This window comes from Microtus oregoni, unplaced genomic scaffold (assembly GCF_018167655.1).
Source record: "Microtus oregoni isolate MIOR12 unplaced genomic scaffold, Mior012 000016F_ref0000370, whole genome shotgun sequence".
NCBI lineage: Eukaryota > Metazoa > Chordata > Mammalia > Rodentia > Cricetidae > Microtus > Microtus oregoni.
The window spans coordinates 5,562,089-5,582,353 of record NW_024543075.1 but is presented as its reverse complement, the minus strand read 5'-3'; the positions used below and the strand labels follow the sequence as shown (position 1 = coordinate 5,582,353).

The following is a 20,265-nucleotide window of genomic DNA, read 5'->3' as shown; positions in this document are numbered from 1 at the left end:
CTTGCTTGAGTTCTTGTCCTGACTTCCTTCAGTGACTGACTGTGATGTGGAAACATATAAGTGAAATAAACCCTTTCCTGCTCATGTTGCTTATGGTCATGGTGTCTCATCAAATCAATAGAAAGCCTAACTAAGACCATGTTGCGGACCTGTAACTAGGTCAGCCTGGGCCTGCATAGCAGGATTCTTCCCCTCCCCAGATCAAAGGGAGGGGACAATCAAAGTAAGAAATCCATTCTTATTCACATGAAATCAGAAAAGACTCATGACCAGCAGACCCGCAGGAAAGATAAATGTTGAAGGATGCTCTTTAGACAGCGGCCCAAGTGAAGAAGGAAGGGAGGGAGGAAGAGGGATGAGATGGGAAATAGGGTCTCCATGAGTGGATGTCAGGTGTGTAAGATAGATCATCTATGAGAGAGAGGTCCATCACAAAGGACAGGAGCAAGTGGCATTCTCACTTGAGGCCTTGCAGCCTAAAGGAGTGACAGTTAAGGAATGTCAGACCCGGAGTGTGGCCATCAGGACCTAGAGCTCTCCTTCATAACACCCTTGGAAGAGCTGTACCACAGCAGCGGTTCCTTGAGCATGGAACTAAGTTAAATGATTGGAACAGAAGTAGACGGCAGTTTCCCAATATAATTGAAGTACAAAAATCAATTAAAGCCTTCCTGCAGTGTTTTCTGTGTCCCGCACTTCTCTAATGGTGGGAGGTATTTTGTAAACAACCCTTGCTCGGTGCTGGCCTCTCTTAAAGTGCATTGTGCTTTAATTAGACTATATCCATAATGCACATAACTGGGATTGTAATTGAAAAGCTAATGATTTTTAGAAGCCAAAAGAGAAGTCAGGGCTGTTGCAGGGATGTAAACTCATCACATAATTTAATTGCTATGAAAGTCTATTGATTGACTTCTGAAACCATTTAGATATGGAAAAAGTATAACTTAATAAATTTAATAATTAAACCTAGATGTTATTTTAAGTTGATTTTTATATTATCAAAATTCAGTTTGCAAGCTCTATGTTATCAAAAAACTTCTGGGTTGCGTAGGCTCTAAGTCTGAGAAGGAAGTTACCTCAGGGGTGCCGGTAAAGGTCTAGATGTCTGTATGGGAAGCCCCATCCTTACATAGCTTTGTCTTCATAGCTTTAACTATGCAGAAAGCCTTGGGGTTGGTATCCTTTCTTATCATAGCAGAGGCATGTAATAGACACAGCATGCTGTATGAACTTTGCAAGGCTACATTCTCCTGTCTATGCACCTTCTGCCACAGTGAAACAGATAGCAGGACTTGCTTTTCCCATCTGTGGTCATCAGCCACCCAGAAGATAGATGGACTTGGGCAAAGCAGGTGACTTTGCAAAAAAAAAAAAAGCAGGGCAAAACAGGAGGCATCTGCTGGCCTGTGCACATGACGTCCCAGTTCTGCTTCAATACCTTGTTCATCTACATCATGCTTACTTGATGTCTTCCATCAAGCTAGAAATGGCCCATCCTGAGGACCACTGTCCATGCAATGCTGCAGGACATAGCGGAGAACCCCTTCCTGCCCTCCTTTTACGATTAATTTTTCTGACGTCTGGCAAGAAGTTGTCCAGCCCGTCCAACATCTTGAAGAGAGTGTGAAGACAGCTAAGCCATGCATAGTCAAAATGGTTCAAATTAACTGTGTGCATGTGGCTGCTTACGTCACTACTGGCTTCCATGCTGTGCATTCTGTGCATATGTTTTGTCTCCGTTGCTCTTGGCATGGCAAGAACATGTGGTCATCCTCCTGGCTCACCCCTAGGTTGCTTCCTATCTTCTGTGGCCACTCCTTGTCCCCATTGATCACTCCTTGTCCCTGTTGGCTGCTTTGTGCCCCCCACCACTGCACTTCTTACCCCTTACCCACCCTTGTTCCGCTATCTATTCATTTTCCTTCTTGCCTGACACTCTCCGGGTCTGGACCTTTATCCCTGCTCTCTTCTGCACCCCTAGTTCATGCTGGTAACTTCATCATTTCATGGCAGAACTGTCCATGTCCTCACACTTAGTAGCTACCCAGGCCTGTGGTTTGGCCACTGTGTTGGATAGTTTTATGTCAACTTGATATAGGTTAGAGTTATTTGAAAGGAGGAAACATCAGTTGAGAAAATGCCTCCGTAAGATTTGGCTGTATGGCATTTTTTAAATTAGTGATTGACAGGGGAGGGCCTAGCCCATTGTGGGTGATATTATCTCAGGGATGGTGGTCCTGGGTTCTATAAGAAAGCAGACTGAGCAAGCTAGTGAGCAGCACTCCAGCATAGCTTCTGCATCAGCTCCTGCCTCCAGGTTCCTGCCTTGCTTGAGTTCTTGTCCTGACTTCCTTTGATGATGAACTGTGATGTGGAAACAAAAGCCAAATAAACCCTTTTCTCCCCAATTTGCTCTTGTCACGCTGTTTCATAACAGCAGTAGTGACCCTAAGACAGCCACCTTGACCATTTCTCCCATTTTCAGGCCTGGTGATTGTGGGTACCAGGCTCTGTAGATTGTTCTCAGGCTCCATTCATTCTTAAATAGCCTAGCACCACCTGCCTGGGGTGGCACTGCCCCCAGTCATGCCTACAGGCCGGTCTGAACGAGACTTTAGTTAAGGTTCCCTCTTCTAGTTGACTCCGGTTGTGTCTAGTTGACAATAGAAACATACAGTCCATGTGTCCCGTGTAGGAACTCAGTCTTACCCCTTCCCTTTCCATACCTTCAGGGTATGTACCTCTCCCACAGCCTGTCTTCAAGACTGTCTTGTTCTGATTTGGCTGCCCCACACTATGGTAATGTGAAATGTTAACAGGCCTACTAATCTGGTGGAATTTATTGTAGTCCAACACGAGATATTAAGTGGCTGTTGTGTGTAGTGTTTACCCTCACTGTCAGGATGACTTGTGCTTTGCCCTGGCAGACAGGGCCCTGCCCTTCCCAGGCTGCGTAATTGGAGATGCAACAACCAGGAGCTGTGACAGAGTTCAGCACCCCATGTACGACATGCCAGCTCCCATGGTGCACGCTTTATAAAATGCTCCTTAATTCAGGGACAGAATATCATTAACTTTGTAAGTGGATGAATACAGTGGACAACCAATTTAATTAACTTCTAATGTCGGCTGTTGGATGGGAGATGGAATGAAATTATGTGTGCATCTCTTGGGCCACCAGCCAGCCTGGATGGGGCTTGGTGGCTAGGGTCAGGAGGTGGGGAGGGAGCAGCTTTGTGCCATCTCTCCTGTCGAGCCCTGGGAGCTGAAATGCGTCAGCTCTCAGTTTGTACTGGTTACAAAGGAGGACACCCTGTGACAGCGACATGCTAAATGCTGCCTTTCCCACGTGCCCCCACCACCAGTAATGCTGGGGAGACAGGCGGTAATGCTGCCTCATCCAATTAGATTGGCTGCCTGTGAGTTTATTATAAAGGGAAGGATCAATAAAGCTCTGCATTGATTGAAACAAAAGCTTTGTTTCATTTATTATTGTTTATAATCTAATGAATGTTAAAATAACTTTGCTTTGATTTATTACTCAATCTGTTAAATTGTTTTAAAGCCAGTCCTTTCGGGGCTTACCTTTGGGGTCTGATCAGAAGAGTATTTTCTGTGAGTACACAGCTTCTCAGAAGCTATGCTTTAGGTAATTTTTGAGACTTGAGCAGATAGTTAAGTCAGAGCTGCTCAGCCAGATGGACCCCAAGGACACTATGCTGATGGAATTTCTCCAGGAACTAATGTGTTCTGGGGGACTCTTGTCACATTCCTGCCCTCAGTGAGCTTCCTCTGTAAGGCGGCGAGTCTCAGGCAGCTGGAGTAGGCAGCATTTTGCAGGAATAATGGGGTGCTAGGTTGGCCTATGCTGCTTGGAGGAGATAGTGTTTCCATGGAGACTGAATAGCAGGGGGTTCCTGAGAATCACCCGAAGAGGAGAAAGAAGGCATGTTGTAACCCCAGAGGCAGAACTCTTGGCCAGCAGTGCTGGAGCTCTGTGAGTGGCAGGTGTGCTGACTTGTGTGAGAGCACAGGGCAGAAGCTGCGCACTTGGAGACGGCTGGTGCACTACTGCTGAGAGAAGACTGAGGGGCAATAGCAGTGGCAGAAGCAGTGCCCGTTTAGAGCTGATGGCCTTACATTGGCAGAGGAGAGAATGGGATTTAGAAATAGACAGTGGGTCTATGGTCTGTTAGATGTGCACATGAAGTAGAGTTGGTGTGCAGAGGAGACATGTGGTGATGGGAAGATGCTGGGGGAGTTGGGGAAGGCCATCCTTCCCAGGGAAGCAAGAGGAGAGGAGGATTGTAAAACCAGCAGAGGATCTTCTAGAAAGGACCAATGCAATACATGTGACCTTATCAACTGAAGGTGGGGTGGAGGCCACCCTTGTAGGAGGAGGAGAAAGACTGAAAGGCTTTATTGGGTGCTCTCTCCGGATCCATTGTGTTGTCACTGGGGGTGGGGGTGGGGGTGGGGTAGGGAGGAGACTCCAGAGAAGAGAGTGTGGTACCCAGGAATAAAAGTGCAAACCTATCATCCCATCACTCAGGAGGCTGATGCAGAAGGCAAGCCTGAACCATCTGAAAAGATCCTGTCTTCAAAAAGAAGAAAGGGAGGGACGGAGGGCAGGGCAGGTGTCCTGTGTAGCTGAGGGACATGACTGTCTGATTTGCAAACTGAACACCACTGAAGAGTTGGACTAGAGTGATACTCTGGTGGTGAGAGCAGAAATAAGATTGGAAGCAAATGTTTTAGCACAGTGTTAGCAAGCAGAATTCCACAGGATATGAAAATATGATAAGACCAAGTTGGGTTTATGCCCAGAATGTAAGACAGGCATTTTTTAAATGTCACCATGCGGAAGTGGTAATGCCTCAGCCTCTGATGTTTTGAAGTTTGTTCTCAAGAGAGTAGCGCTGTCAGAGATTGATTGTAAGAGAGTGTATGCACTTGAAGGCAGGCAGCACAGAGGAGCAAGGCCACCTCCTTCCCTTGGGTTGGGGCATCTGTCAGGCAAAGGGGAGGTGTATGTGAGGAGGAGGAGAGGTGTGAGTGGTTCAACTACTCATGGTTTATTATTCTGTCAGTTGGAATTGGAACAGTTAAAATCGCTGGTTGCAGGCCTAAAGATTAGTTATTATTATGTTTTACAAAGCTTTTTTCCTGCTTGTAGATTGATTTCATTTTAAAAAGAAAAAAAAGCCCTGAAATTGCAAATGCTTTATCCATAGAAACAGAAACAGTATGGTACAGTCTTTTGTGAGGAATTGCTTGCCCAATTCTGTATTGCCTTTACTAAGCACTCCTAGTCCTCCTACTATAGCCTCTTTGCCCTGTACTCATCTGTCCCAGCAGTGGTTACAGCGCTGGCACCTGGAGGGCCTCCCCACGGGCATGCTGGGAAATTTCATTGTTGAGTCCACAGTGCTGTGGGAGCTGCCCAACATTTTCATAGGGCATCTGACCACAGATAAAGTGGCTGTTGCCCATCTCAGGGCACATGTAGGATATGCTTGTGTGCATAGGATCTGAGAGATAAATAGCACAGTTGTGTGTCTCTATTGATGAGTCAATTTGGCTTAAATTCAGGACTCAGCCATTTCCTGGAAGAGTGAGCCCCTTACAGGAGCCTAGGTTAATGGTGTGCTCTTTGCTGCCAACATCCCAATGGAAATGATAGATTACCCAAGCCAATTTGTCACATTTGTTTGAGAATACACAGTGATAGAGGTGCTACTTACTAATCGCTTTATCTCTTCTGTGTGGGCTTCTGCTCTAGGCCAGGAAACTTCCAGGTTTGTGTGTAGCTGGAGCAGGAGTACACCAAAGCACATCTCATCTTGACTCTGCAGTCTTGTCGCTAGTATCTGGCCTCTGTTGTTCTGACTCTCTTATATGTGCAAGCTGGGTCTACCACTGTAACATTCAGTCAATGGAGCTGTGCAGATGGCCACACTCCTGAGACTGGAATGTGTCTGGATGGCTGCACTCCCCCTGAGATATGCCTGACAACTCTTCATTTCTAGCCAGTGTGGCTGCTGAAATGTCAGTCCACCTGGCCAGACTAGCTCCCCTCTGCACACCCCCTGTCATGTACCCACTGCTGGGGGTCTGAACCCAGAGTGCATTATGCTAGGTCAACCTCAGCATCCCAACACTGAGCTTGTCAGGAGCTCTGCGTGTTGCCTTGGTCTTCAAGGGTGTCAGGGCTTTCGCTCCACACTCATAGCTATGGCAGAAACACAGTGGAGGCTGAAGGCTGCTCGTTAGCAGAAAACTAATAAGCACTGGTGACAGATTTATACATATGTAAAATGTATTTTTAATTGTTTTTAGCAGGAGAGGCAAGAAATCAATACTCCAAGATGTGTACTATGAACATGCTCTTTGCTTGGGGGTCTTCTGGCTGCAGGCCAGTGCACTGCCACAAGATCCTGTGCCCTGTGGTGAATGGTATCCTGGTGTATTGATACAGCGGCAAGAATGATGGAAAGTTGGGCTGAGCTTTGACTTTGGGTATTCATTAGCGCTAATCATGCAGTTTCTGGCTAGAACTGCAGTTTTGATGTATACACTACAGCTTATTTCGGTTTGTTTATCATAAACCTTATACTATCTTGTCTGCCTTCTCATGTAAGAGTCAATGCTTAGTTTCCAAAGTGGTCGTCAGTACACTCTCTAGTTCCTCTTCTCCTGAGACAGGTAGAGAGGCATCCTACTCAGAGCTGTGTGTCATGTGGCCCTGGAGCAAGTGTTAGGTTCAGCTAGGCCCAGTCCTGCAATTTTCTCTTCTGGCCCATAGAGGAGGCTCAGTCCCTGCATCTTAATGACACATAGTCTCTCATTGATGCAGCCTTAAGAAGGCAAACTGAAAGCTTGCTGCTTCCAAGTTCTGCTGTGAAGGCGCCTCACTCCCATGTGTGACCAGAGGAAAATGTGACTGTGGGCTGGACTATCCACAGAGCAGAGTGCCTTCCTGCCACAGTGCAAATGGGGACAGAGGACAAGAGCCAGCAGAGCCCTGGAATCTTCCAGAGGCAAGGGTCAATGTGATACACAGAGCACCTTGTGAATGAGTGCTTGGCAGGATGTGGGTGGACGGGAGGAAGAGTGAAAGAAAAACTGCAGGATTCCAGGGGACACTGGTTTCTGGGGCTGAAAGCATGGAGGTGAGCTGTGTGGGAAACCAGAGGGCTGGGGCATGGTCAGGAAATATCTTGGGATTGATAGGACATAAGATGACATAAAGAAGAAAGGGGTTGGATAAAGCCCTTCCCCACCCCACTGTGGAGTAGCCAATATGGTCTAGGGAAGCAGGTAGAATTCCACATAAGCATATACCAGATGGGGCCTAGCTTCATGAGAATGTCATGTGTACAAACACATAGACCAGGCACCTTGACTGCAAGACTGGAGTGGAGTTTGCTGCATTGACAATCAGAGTTTTGTTGCATATGATAGCCAGAGGAGATTAAAACCAAGCACTACTGCAAAAGAATTTGAGTTTTACCTTTGAGATGCCAAAAGAAGCCATTTGTGCTGCCAGCGGACATAGTCTCAGCCTTCTGCTGTGCTGTCCTTGGGGTCTAATGGCAAGTAAAGACCAGGCTATTCCTATGTGGATTCTGAGGAGGAAATACCAAACCCATTCTTGTGTGGACATTGAGCTGGGGGACAAAATCTTAGACTTTGTGGGTATTCTGGCCAGGAGGAAGTAGCCTGTTCCTGTGGATGCTGAGTTGGTGGACATTGAGCTGGGGACCAGACCCTTATATGAACAATGAGTTAGGGGACTAGACCTGTTCCCATGGAGACCCTGAGCTGGGGGACCACACTTTACTGTCTGGTCACTCTAGTGGGGTTCCCAGACTATTCTTGTGTGGACATTTGAGGTGGGAGCTGATTAACTTCTACACCTTGGTCCTTAATTGTTGAAGATATTTGTTTTCCAACTCCATTTTTCATAATAGTAAATCTCATCTGTGCCTGTCATGTGGTCGTGGAGTAGATGGTGGTGGGTGTGGTATCAGATGCGTGAACCTTGGAGAGATGAGCCTAGGTCTCCCAAGGATTCCACTCCTGAAAACATGTGTGGCCTGGACTGTGCAGCTTGGGACAACATCACAGTGGCTGTTTGCTTGTTGGCTGACCAGTGCTACTTGGAGCTAACTGTACCGTGCTGGGGGATGGGAGGTAGTGGATAGGAGGTGCTGACCACCTCCTGGCCACATCTGCCTCAGCTGCTGGTACTGAATGACAGTGTGTCTCCTCTGTCCTCTTATGTGGTCCAGAATCTCACATAGTAGAGAACCAGTATTGCCTTGACCCTGTCTTTCTCTTTGCTCCTACAGGCACTAGGAAGCTTTTATTTTCTTCACGAATCCTTAAAAAACATCTACCAGTTTGACTTTAAAGGTAAGACTCCATGCCGGCTTCCATGATCTGTTTCTGCAGCCCATCCCTTGGTCTGTCCTCTCCAGGTCTCCCTGGCTTTGTTGTCATAAGAAGGCCTGCATGGTCTGGATTTAGTGTCACTTATTCTTCTTAAAAACCTGTCACCCTGGCTTCCCTGGGGGGAGATGCTGCTGACCTGATGCTCTGCCTGTCCTGAGTCAAATGCCAAAGCCTCTGCCCTCTTCTGCTAATCTTAGTGAACTCTAGGTTCCTCCCCTCCCCTCCCCTCCCCTCCCCTCCCCTCCCCTCCCTTCCTTTCCCTTTCTTTTCTTGGTTTTTCGAGACAGGGTTTCTCTGTTTTAGTAGTCTTGACTGTCCTGGAACTCATTTGTAGAGCAGGCTGGCCTCAGACTCAGAGATCTGCTTGCCTCTGCCTCCTGAGTGCTGGGATTAAATGTGTGCACTACCACACCCTGCTAACTCTAGATTTCTTACAGGAACTCAAAAGAGATAGTAGTTTTCTATCCATGGTCCTTTGGAATGCAATGGTATGAAATGGAATAGAAGAGTTGCATATTTCAGAAACAGAGTGGCTGTGAAACATGCTGGCTGTCATTTAGTAACTGGTGCTGGCCCTGCACGGTTTGCCTGAGTGTCACTGCCAAGATGGCCCTTTCTGCAGTTCCCCTATCTGGACTCTTTGGGAGCACTTGCTCCCCTAAAGGGATTTCATCAGGGCTCTAACTACCTATTCCATTCTATCACTTCTGTTGTATATGAACCTTCTTGAATTCAATGCCCATCTGGGGCCAGATCATGTCACTAAGTTCATGACAATTATAAAAATAACTGTTACATAAAATGTTCTTCTCACACATTTAAGTGTTTGGTTCCCAGCTGGTGATTCTATTTTGGGTTAGTAGTTGTGGAGTCTTAGACAGTGGGGCTTCTCTAGAGGGTACTGGGTCACTGTAGTCTGGCATTGAGATATAGCCCACTTCTGCTTCTTGATCTCCAAATGTGAACAAGTTCTTGCCACCTCTGCCAACACCCCTGCTAAGACTTTCTGCCATGATGGCTTGTATTCTCAAACCCTGAGCCAAAATAATCCTTTTTTAGGTTACTTTTTGTCAGGTATGTGTAACCATTGACCACCTTCATCAGCTGGTTCAGGTTCACTGTTGATATTCACCCAGAGAGAGTCCCCCTAGGAGACAGAGTAGCTTTCTTTTCGGAATTGCTTTAACATCCTGTCCAACCTTATGATGAGCAGGATTCCTGCCAACAGAGTGTTTGCCACTGCTTCTGCAGCTATAGTACACACGTGGTTTTCAACAAGCATGCGGCCAGGATGAGGTGGCCAGAGCTGCTTTTCCAGGACTCCATGAGCGTCAGGTACCAGAGCACGTCTCCAGCAGTGACATTCAGATATGGTCGTTTTTCTGCAATGCTAGGGTAAGACACAGAATAGCCTCTTAAACATGAACATCTGAGTGGTGGTGTCGCACAGGCCTTTAATCCCAGTACTTGGGAGGCAGAGGTAGGCAGACCTCTGAGATTGAGGTCAACCTGATCAACAGAGTAAGTTCCTGGACAGCTGAGAACGCCTGTCTTGACACCCCCCCCACACACACACACACAAGAGAACACCAAACTCAAGAGGTTCTGAATCCATAGAAAAGTTTTCATAAGAAACCATTTGCATACATATTTTACTACTAAATGAAGTTAGTCATATTGTACCTTGCAAATGCGCAGTGCGTCCTGCAAAACCTCCCATTGTAGGCATGTGCTTAGATGCTTCTTTCTGGGACGAGAGTCAATGCTGCAAACATCTAGTGGTGTCACCTGGTGGCTGCTTTGCACTGATAGAGCCCACTCGGTCATTGCAGGCTAGGATGGGCACACAGTACTCACTCTCCTGATTAATGGGAGTCACAGCAAGAAATCTTGACAGATTTAAGAATTAGTAACCTGATTTGAAAAAGTAAGAACCTAATTGGGAATTTAAGGAGTCTCTAAAAGTAGAGCAGAGAAAGATAGAGGGGACTTCTAATTTCTGGTCCAGTATATATTGTTTGGAAGATGTGGCTCCCATTCTCACAGATGCAAGCAGAACAGCTTTTTTGTATCCAACAGGAAATATAGTCATAGGGCAAACTCACCCCCCACACCCAGACAGACAAGGGCATGGTTGCCAGGAGCAGGCACACCTCTGGGTGTGTACATGCAACAGGATTTGACTGAGTCCAGGAGGAAGGTGTGATTGCGCTTGAGGAGGAAGGCTTTCAGGATCCATGTGTTTGAGTTTTTCTTCTAGGAGTCCCACATGATCTCACAGGCAAGGTCAGGTACTGTATTCTGCTTCACAGAGCCTGCTGTCAAGGAAACCAAGTCTCCAGATGACTAGACTCTCATCAGAACCCATCTGGCTAGGAAGTTGAGATAGTCAACCCAGCTTCTAGCCTACTTCTTATGAGATGCAGGGCTGCCAATCAGTGGGAAGATCACAGCCTGGGGCAGGTGTAGTGGGAGATAGGCGCTGCTCTTAGTCTGTGAGATGTCTCCTGGAAATCCTCAGGCAGCAGAGGCAAGCACAAGGACGGGAAAAGGAAGATGGAGTGTCTGACACATAGCGGCCAGGGACATGGCCCCAGCCCAGCACATCTGTCTGCTTCTTTAACCCAGTGGCTCATGTTCTGTCCTCAGCAGCACGCTAAAGACTTAAAAGTCAGGTTAAGGAGATGAACCAATTCTCTGGCACAGACTCAAATATGACAGAGATCTGGAGCAATTGTGCTGGGAATTTAAAGTGAGTGTGGTTAAGATGCCCAGTGTTGAGATGCAGGAAAGTAGAAAATGAAACTCACAATAAACAGAAAAAAGAAATAAAGATTAGAGACAAAGTTAATGGAATTGAATATAGGAAATCAGAGAAAAATTGGTTCTTAGAAAAGATTTATCAAATTGATACACTGTTAGCCCCATGAACCAAGAACAAAAAAGAAGGAAGATACAAAGTCTTGATAACAGAAATGAGTAAGGGACCACCACTGATACCAGGGGAACAACACCTGTGAGTGAAGCTAAGTCAGAGGTAAACCTTCTGAAAAACAGCGCTAGGTTCAGCAGGTTCACTGGGGAGCTCCTGAGGAAACCACGGCATTCTCTACGAAGTTCCCAGGTACAAGCCAAGGAGCACCTCATGGCTTGTCCTGCATGCCAGTACTGCTTGAATCCCCAAACCAGACGGAGATACTGGAAAGAGGGAGATCGACAGACTGCTTCATGAAAACAAAATGCAAGAATTCTCAGGAAGATGTTAGCAGTGTGTAAGGAGGATTATGCACTATGAACAGTTGGAGTTTACTCTAGTCATGCAATTGACATCACATTCTAAAATCAGCCAATAAAATTGTTCACACCATCTGTTAAAGACAGAAAACCTCATGGCTGTGTCAGTAGATGCAGAAAAAGTGTATGGCAGAATCCAGCAAATGCTCTCATCAAACTGGGAATAGAGATGACCGTCCTCTTTCTACTGGACAAGAAAATCAGCTGCAACACCCCCTGGAAAAATGAACGGAGTGTCATTACAGAGGGATCTGGCTAGCCATGAGAAACGTGAGCAGGTGGAAGATGCTGGTCTGATGGCTCTACACTGCAGGATCCCAGCTGTGACTGTCTGGAGATGGAAGAACTCAAGACATAGAGTGTGTCCAGGTGGAGTAAAGTGATATGTCTGGGCATAGAAGACATTTTGGACAGAAAAATTGGTGTCATATGGTACATGACAGTTGTGTGCTTTTGTCAAAACCCATAGCACTGCAACATGAAAAGCAAAGCCTGAAGTACACTGGACTTCAGTGGGTAGCACACACTGTATGCAGACGTGTGGAATAGGTATATGTGCAGTCTCTACTGCCTCTGAAAATGACATTTTTAGGACGTGCCCTTCCATCCCATGTCTTCCTTATCCCCAGGGAACAAGATGCTCGCTGGGATTCCTTCTAAGCACAGTGGCTTCCCGCAGATCCTGCCATTCCTTCACCTGTGTTTACATGTAGACCCACTTGCCCTCAGCCATGGAGCATAGCTCCTTCTGTACCCTTGAGGTGTTCCTCCTTGGTGTATGTCTTCAGCTGAGACATGGGCTGCTAGGAGAGGTGTTGCAGTGCGGCCAGAATTTTTGAGGAGCCCAGAGTGAGCCAAGCTTTCGACTGGTGTGTGACATTTCCTGACTGTGTAGCTGACTGTTCTTACTGTCCGACTGATCCACAAGAATAGCCATGTGGCTGAGTGTTTGAAAGCAATGTGTGTATGTGTTCTTTCCCCTTGCTAACTGCATCCCTGTCTGAGTGGGTCCCTGCCATTACCTTTTCATCTGAAGAGCACAGGGCCACCAAGGGATGGATGTGATGACAAGAACATTTTAGTTTCATGGGTCTGAGGGAGGGGCATTATACAGCCCACTGACAAGCCTATTGGGAAAGTTACCTGCCTGGAAACCCCCAAAGTATCTGTTTGAATACCTCTCTGGTGGAAGCTTCTACTCCCCGGATTTCCCAGTGCCCTTCCACCAGACACTCGGCCACCCTAGCATGACTGGGTACTACTATATGTACCAGATACCCTCCTGTGGGATTGATGGGTGTCTGCAGCAAATGTTCCTGTGACCAAGTGCACTTCTGCCCCAGCACAGGGCTCATGGGGACCTCTCTGACCCTGCCTACCCACCCTGGGTGCTGGCTCCATGCTCTGCTGAGGCTTTGTTCTCTCTGAGTGAGGAAGACACAGAGATACAGTTGCCCTTCTGCAGTGATGGTGGTGGCGTTGGCTTCAAAGCTAAGCACACTCATGTTCTCTAGTATCCACTTGAATCTGAGGAATATAATCAGAGGCCCATGCATTTAGCTCATGGCTGACCCAGTCCCTGGACAGGCTTCCCTGGGCTTTCAGTCCCTGTTGCATTCATTAGGAGCCATCAGTACAACCAAAACCAGATCATAGCCCTGAATGGGGAACCCTAACTCTAGCTGTTTCCATAGAATCAAAACTTTGTTTTTATGTGGGTTCAGCCTCTATCCCTTCATGTCCTGGAGCTGCATACTTCAGCCAGCTCCCGCTGTCTACTTTCATCCCTAGTATGGAAAATACTCCAGAATGGGAAAGTTCTGTTCCTCCTAGAATGTGAAAACATCCCTAAAATCCTGGCAGCCGCTGGCCCAAGGCTAGTCTCTAAGAACCTGCTTGACAACTCAAGAACTTCTTTCTATTCTTAGCTCAGGGATCTTGGGGTGCTGGAACTGGTAACCAGGGTACAAGACTGTCTGGGCTACGTTCTGGCTTTGGGAACCAAATGTTGCCTGACCCTTCTGGCACCTTGCTGAGGCCAGCAGTTCTCTTGCCCTGCCTGCAAGGGCTGTGAGAAATACATTCTCATGCTTATCGTGCACCGCTGAATGTGGGACACTTGTCCATAGAAAGGACCTCTCTCAGGCCTGCCTATGAAGGACTCAAACCAGGGCCAGTCACAGTGCTGTCAATCTGGGAGGGGTAGGATGGCAGCTAGCAAGGCAAGCCTGAAGCGTACCTGCCCTGTGTCCCTGTCTTCATCTCATGTAAAAATTGTTCCCTGGAATATGAGTAATGTCATTCGTGTGTGAAGAGGAAATCGATGTTATTAAATAAATTCATGTGAAGGTCTGAGTGAATGGTAATTCCACAGCCCTCTTAAATATATTCACGGCTTTCAAAGAGGGTGCCAATTAGCCCCTGTAAATCTGCAGGCTGGGAGCTCTTAGGGGATAATGAAGTAGAGTGTCAGGTTCCAGGTCATGGAACAAGAATTTATGAGCCATAGGCGCCTCTGGAGCAGCCGTTGGCCCCTTGCCTGCTTGGAGGCATCCCTCTGACCCAGGGGCTGCTGTGGTAGGGCATGGCACCCCCAGTACATGTGGCTGGTCGGTAGGGTATAGTGACGGAATCCTTAATTCATATATCTTTCTATCTTTTCCAGCTAAGAAGTATAAAAAAGTCACTGGCAAAGAGATCTATTCAGACACTTTGGAGAGCACGCCCATGCTGGAGAAGGAGAAATTCCCACAGGACTACTTTCCCGAGGTGTGTGAGGACTGGTGTCTCCTCATTGGCACACTGATTATCAGAATGAGTGAGTTAGAAGTGGTGTAGGTCGGACTGTCATCCACTGTCAGCAGTCACAGCACCGTCACACTGGGGGACTGCTTTCCTTGGAGTTTGGGGGTGATCTGGGCTGCCCTGGATAAGGGCACAGAGAACCTAAGAGCTCAGGTTTTGTTGTTACTAAACTTAGAGCTTCACTTGTGGGCACGAGAACCACTCCCCAAAGATAAGGAAAATGTCTTCATTCTCCCTTGGGCTGATACTGTGACTGGGAGTCTCTGTTCTGTGTCGTATATGCCATGCTGTGCAGGAATTATGCACATGGTACACCTTCACCTTCCTGGGGGTTGCTGGAGTGAGAGCTAAGAGTTGCCTCAGTCGGTGAAGACACAGAAGCTAACACAGAATTGGTGGGTTAATGATACATGCTAGCAGTTGCACCTGCTTGATAGAGTGTAGAAATTAAAATGCCAAAAGCTGCTTTCTGCCTCTCTACTCAGATATGAGTAGCTTCCTTCAGGCTTCATCTTACACCCTGCCCTGAATCGTCTGTTAAGGTTCGGTAGATGTTGGATGCTTTGGCTGGAAGGTTTTTAGGTGCCGAGGTGGGAAGAACTGAGATTGGCCCCTGATGATGCTGACTGTTCATACATGTCCCACCTTTGTCATGATGTTGGAGGCGCTCTCACCAGTCCCGAGGACTGCTCTGTAACCATAATCTCTTATGAGATGGTTGCACTGTGTAGTAGTACACTTGCTCAGAGCTGGTTTTCAGCAAGGCCACACACAAATTTATTAACTTGCGTTGTAATTGTGCCTTGCCTGAAAGGATCATGGCTGCCTCTTGTCAGCTTGTGGCTTGGCATCCCCATCCATTGTTCTTAGGCCAGAGATGTTCCCAGTCTCTTGTCCTCTGCTGGCTCAGGTCTACCCTGGCTCAGTTTCTTGGCCCTTCTGCTTCAGGCATCCTGAGAGTGGAGGAGGGTGGCACGAAGGTTTCAGTCTTCGGTGTCTGTATATAATAACACCTGAATCTGAATGTTACTGATAAACATGGAAGGACTCCATGGATGTTGTTCCCATGAAAAAACCATGAGCCCAAAATGCCAGCTTTAGAGTCTAGTTACTACTGATTTGGGGTTTCTTTACCCAGAAGTCTCTGGGATCTCACTCACTATGTCATCTCTCATTCAAAATGGCCAGGGCTTGAGGAACTCACGTAGAAATGATGGGTGCTGGGGCTCTGGCTTTGAGGTGTTCCCTTGCAGGCAGGTGGTGTTCACTGAAAGGTAGTGCTGAGCATAGGCACAAGCTGTGGTGTATGTTCCAGTTCCCTGGGGAGGCAGTGTTTGAGATCATCCCCTCCCCACACCACGCATATCTTCCCCCCCTTTAAATACTTCTTTAAACTGTCTCGCATACTGAGAATTTGGCAAACAGACAGACATGTGGGCCCCATCCAACTAGAGTGAAGCTGCGACCATACACACTCCCTGTGTCTTGTGTGTGACTGTTACTGAGGCCCTTACCCCGAACTCCCTAGTAGGCCCTTCTGAGGACAGTGTCTGCCCTCTCTCTAAAAGCCCCAAGTGTGCCTAGTTTCTGATGAGGCCTGCACTGTGCTCTGTTTTAATTCTTGGGGATGCAGCTGCACTGTGCATCTCCCGTACCTCTGCATATAGCAGTAGATATGTGGTGTCCTCCACAAGAACCAGCGTGTAGCCTCCATCCCCCACAGCCTGTGTGGCCTCCCTGCAGCCTTTTTCTCACATCACTCCTTGAATTCCACAGCTGGAATCCTATCACAGCTTCATCTACTGCACTAGAGGCAGTAGTAATGTGTGTCACAGCAAAGTGTATCCTGAGTGGGCAGGAGTAGGGAAAAGGCTGGGGCTGTGGACATCAAATGAAAGGCTCTTGCATAGATATGCCTCTGGTCCCCAGGAGCTTCAGCCCTTGCTTGTAGAATTCTTCCAAGGGCCTCCTTGTTCCTACCTGCAGCCTTGGGGCTTCTCTGACTAACAGTTCTCTTCCTTCACTAAACCTGGTGGCCTCAGGAATCAAAGTCTGTGAAATTTGGGGGTCTTGGCTATACCCTACCACCCATATAGGGAGGATACCCTTTGCTCTGAAGGCTAGTTCTCTGTACCTTCATAGCAATGACAAAGTGGAACCTGCATCAGGACAGTGTATGAGAGGCTGACTCCTTCCCACAGGAAAGTGACCACTGCCTGGGTCCATCCCTTCCTGTACTTAGCAGACCGCTGGTCAGGACCTCATTCACGTTGTCTGCAGGCAGAGAAAAGGATGCATCCCTGTTGTTTTGTTGAGTCAGGGTCTCATGTAGTCTTGACTGGCTTCACAGAGATCTGACTGCCTCATGAGTGCTGGGATTTAAGGCGTGCAGCAGCATCCCTAGGATATCTTTGAAGGATGAACTCTCATCTTGGGAAGGCCACAGGATGTCTTTAGGTGGACCCCTGTCTTCACTTAGAACAAGTTGTTGTCCATGATTGTCAGCTGGTTCCCAGACCCCCGAGGTGGCTGGCTCCTGGGCCTGCAGGGAAAGCACGTGCTCAGCTGGGGAGTGTACCCTTAAGTCTGGGCTGTGCAGTGCACTCTCACGTGTCCTTTCACCACGGTAATGAGCAGAAACAAAACCTCGTTTGAAAGCCACAAACTCCAACACCTCTGTCAGTTCCGTGGTGCTTCTTAATGCATAGACGCTCACAGAGCACGTTGTGTTCCACAGGGTGGGGCCTGGGGCTCCAGCGCAGAAATCACCAGCAGCAGCTCTATTTAGACCCTCGGTATCCCCTCCTGGGCTTGCCCCTTCATGCCTTCTGCCAGGCCGTCACTGCACCCAGCACATTTAGGGGAGAGAATTAGTTGAAGACTGATCTCTCTTTCTTTTATTGCCATCACTTAAGGATAATCTAAATGTAATTACCGTGATGGAGGCATAATGCAATTCCAAATAATGACGGCCCTCTGCTTCTAAAACTAACAAAACTTTCTCTGCTGATTTATGGGTGCTTCTGGCTCAGTATGAATTTCAAATGACGCCTCTGGGAGCAACACTCCAGATAACGCAAGGCCATTTTTAAAAAGCAGATTTGTGTAGTCGATCGGACCGAGTCATTTTTTTCCTCTTGGCCGTGGTGAGAAATTGGTTGTTACCATAGATCACGGGCCCTGCTGCATGTGCCCATGAAAGATGAATTAATTCCACTAATGCTCCAAGCAGGCCTTCCTCAGTGGGGCTGCGTGGTGATAACCTCCTGCAGCCCCTCTGTTCTCCACTGCAATTTATGCTCTCTCAGTAGATGAAGCTGCCTGGATTCGCAATCCATCTGCCGGCTCAAGGAACCCCATTAACAGGGAACTGAGCAGAGGCCACACGAGGTGAGCGCTGTGTCCTCCTCCTAGGCCTATGCGGGTTCCATTTCTGACCATGGTTCCTCTAAGAGAGGAGAAGCCATGTGAACCTGAGTGCCATCACCCCAGAGACATGAGAACCTTGCCGTCCCTATCGGCTCAGAGGAGTTCATAAGGGAAGGTTTCAGAAGGTTGGCAGTGAGAGGAAAGTCCCAGAACATGGTCTCCTGGAAGTGACCTATCAAAGTCGAGCCCCACCTACCCTCTGCACACTGCTCCCATCTGCAGTGGCCAGGGGACGACTTTGTAACTGGGAACTTGTAGGCCTTCCAAGGCCTTTACTATGGCCTGGGTTGTTCCTGCCTCAATACCTGTCTATGTGGGCCTTCCCCACCCTCCATACCAAACATAGTCATAAGTAGGTATATGTTTGTGTTTACATGTGCATGGTTAGTTCCTTTGCGTGTATTTGTGTATACTGTACATAGAAGGTCTCAGGGAGGCCCTACTAAGGAATCTCCTTGTCAAAAAGGCAGCCCATGGTCACTGATGGGGGTAGGGTGTACTCCAGTAGGCTAGTCCCATGTAGCAACTACCCAAGTGCTCATCCTTGACCATAAAAGGAAGATGAGTTGTCAGAAAGATCCCAGAAGCAAGGAAGTAGATCCGTTTCTGTTCCCTTCTTCTGGTTGCTGGCAGTCTGAGGAAGTTTGGGGCTCATTTCTTTCCGGCTGAAGAGAGAGCTTTGCTCTGCAGACCTCCTTTCAGGTCATGAAGGGAGTGTGGGAGGCTGAAGGAGGGCTGTCTTTTGAAGTTCAGTAGAGCCCACTGGCTCTTAGGAGGACAGAGATGCACCTCCGCTCAGACCCAGAACATGGACAAAGCCAGGGCCAGACACTGTGGGCATATCAGAGTGCCTTGGGTGGCACTTTGGGTGCCATTCTGTCACAATGTCGACAGTGGAGTCTGAGTGATCATAGTTGTAGTGATGAGTGGGCCTCAGAGGCAAGATGTTCTGTAAATATTTTACCAAACTGTCGGGTTTTACAAATATTAACTGTGTATTTTGTAAGATTCACCTATAACTCAAGGAAAGTCTCACATCTAGCTAGAATCCTAATTGTAGTTATTACCAATATCTGTTACAGAAAAAGCACACTTTTTGTTGTGTATTCAATTAGTAATTGATGTTGAAGTCAGTGCTCTATTATGAAAATTTAATTTTTACAACAATATGCATGTGTGTATTCAAAACACGCAAATGTACATGTGTACCTTAATTTATACAAGTTTGAAAACTAAGGAGAAGATTATTTCTGGTTCTGAAATTCATAAATGCCTTTCATTTGCTTTGGCAGTGAAGCTGTTGCCTGCTATATAATTGTAGGCAAAGTGCAGGTATTCAATTTGGGGTCAGAGCTTGGAAGTGTGACTATAGGTGTGAGCTTGGAAATATGACTGCAGGTGAACTGGGCTTGCTGCTTCTCTGGGGGAACCTTTATGAAGGGACAGGTGACCCCAGGATGCCTGACCCTCCCAGTGGAGCATACTGCTCTGTGTTATGTCCAGCTCTATATGTTGTGAGCCTGTGCATACTGGACCTTAAGACAAGTGTAGGCCTGGTCTTGGATGAAGAGGAGCCCATGCTGTGCTGCAAGCATGATCTCCCAAGGTGCTGAGAACGTGGTGAGTGTAGGACCACACAGAGTGATGCCTGAGCTTGGGAGAGGTGGCCAGGTCTCTTTGTATCAATCATCAGGACATCCAGTGTAGATTCTATATTAGTTATGATGCTGACTGTATTAGTCAGGGTTCTTTAGAGGAACATAACTTATAAAATGAATCTTTATATATCTTATCTATCTATTTATAAATAAATAGGGGATTTAATAGAATGATTTACAGGATGTGGTCCAAGTGTCATGGAGTTAAACTGAGCTATTTCTGTTATGTAGAGGAATAAGAGACTGAATACAAAACTTCCCTATCCTACATCTCTGGATCCTCATTTTGTTTTCTTTTATTCTTATTTTATGTGTATGGATATTTTGTTTGCATGTATGTATGTGCACCATGAATGTGCCTGGTGCCCAAGGAGGTCAGAAGAGAATGCTGAACCCCTGGGAACTGGAGTTAGAAATGGTTGTGAATCACCATGTGTGTGCTTGGAACCAAACTTGGGTGGGTCCTCTACAAGAGTAACAGGTACTCTAACCAATGAGCCATCTCTCCAGCCCTCTTTGTATTTCTCTTAAGGCAGATAATGTTTTAGAAATTAATTAATTCCCTTGTGGTCACTTATACCCCTGCCCTCCTGGGCACCATGGAGGAGATGCCCTCTTC

General features: G+C 47.2%; 1 protein-coding gene across 2 annotated transcripts in view; it reads left to right on the top strand.

Annotated features, from left to right (window-relative positions):
* The window catches only part of Inpp5a (inositol polyphosphate-5-phosphatase A), a 195,420-nt gene that overhangs the window by 112,484 nt on the left and 62,671 nt on the right, over nucleotides 1-20,265 (top strand). For both annotated transcript variants that reach the window (XM_041666416.1, XM_041666418.1), the window contains exons 5-6: nucleotides 8,358-8,421; nucleotides 14,420-14,523. In XM_041666416.1, the coding sequence (XP_041522350.1) occupies nucleotides 8,358-8,421; nucleotides 14,420-14,523 (168 nt within the window). The remainder of the gene's footprint in view (nucleotides 1-8,357; nucleotides 8,422-14,419; nucleotides 14,524-20,265) is intronic.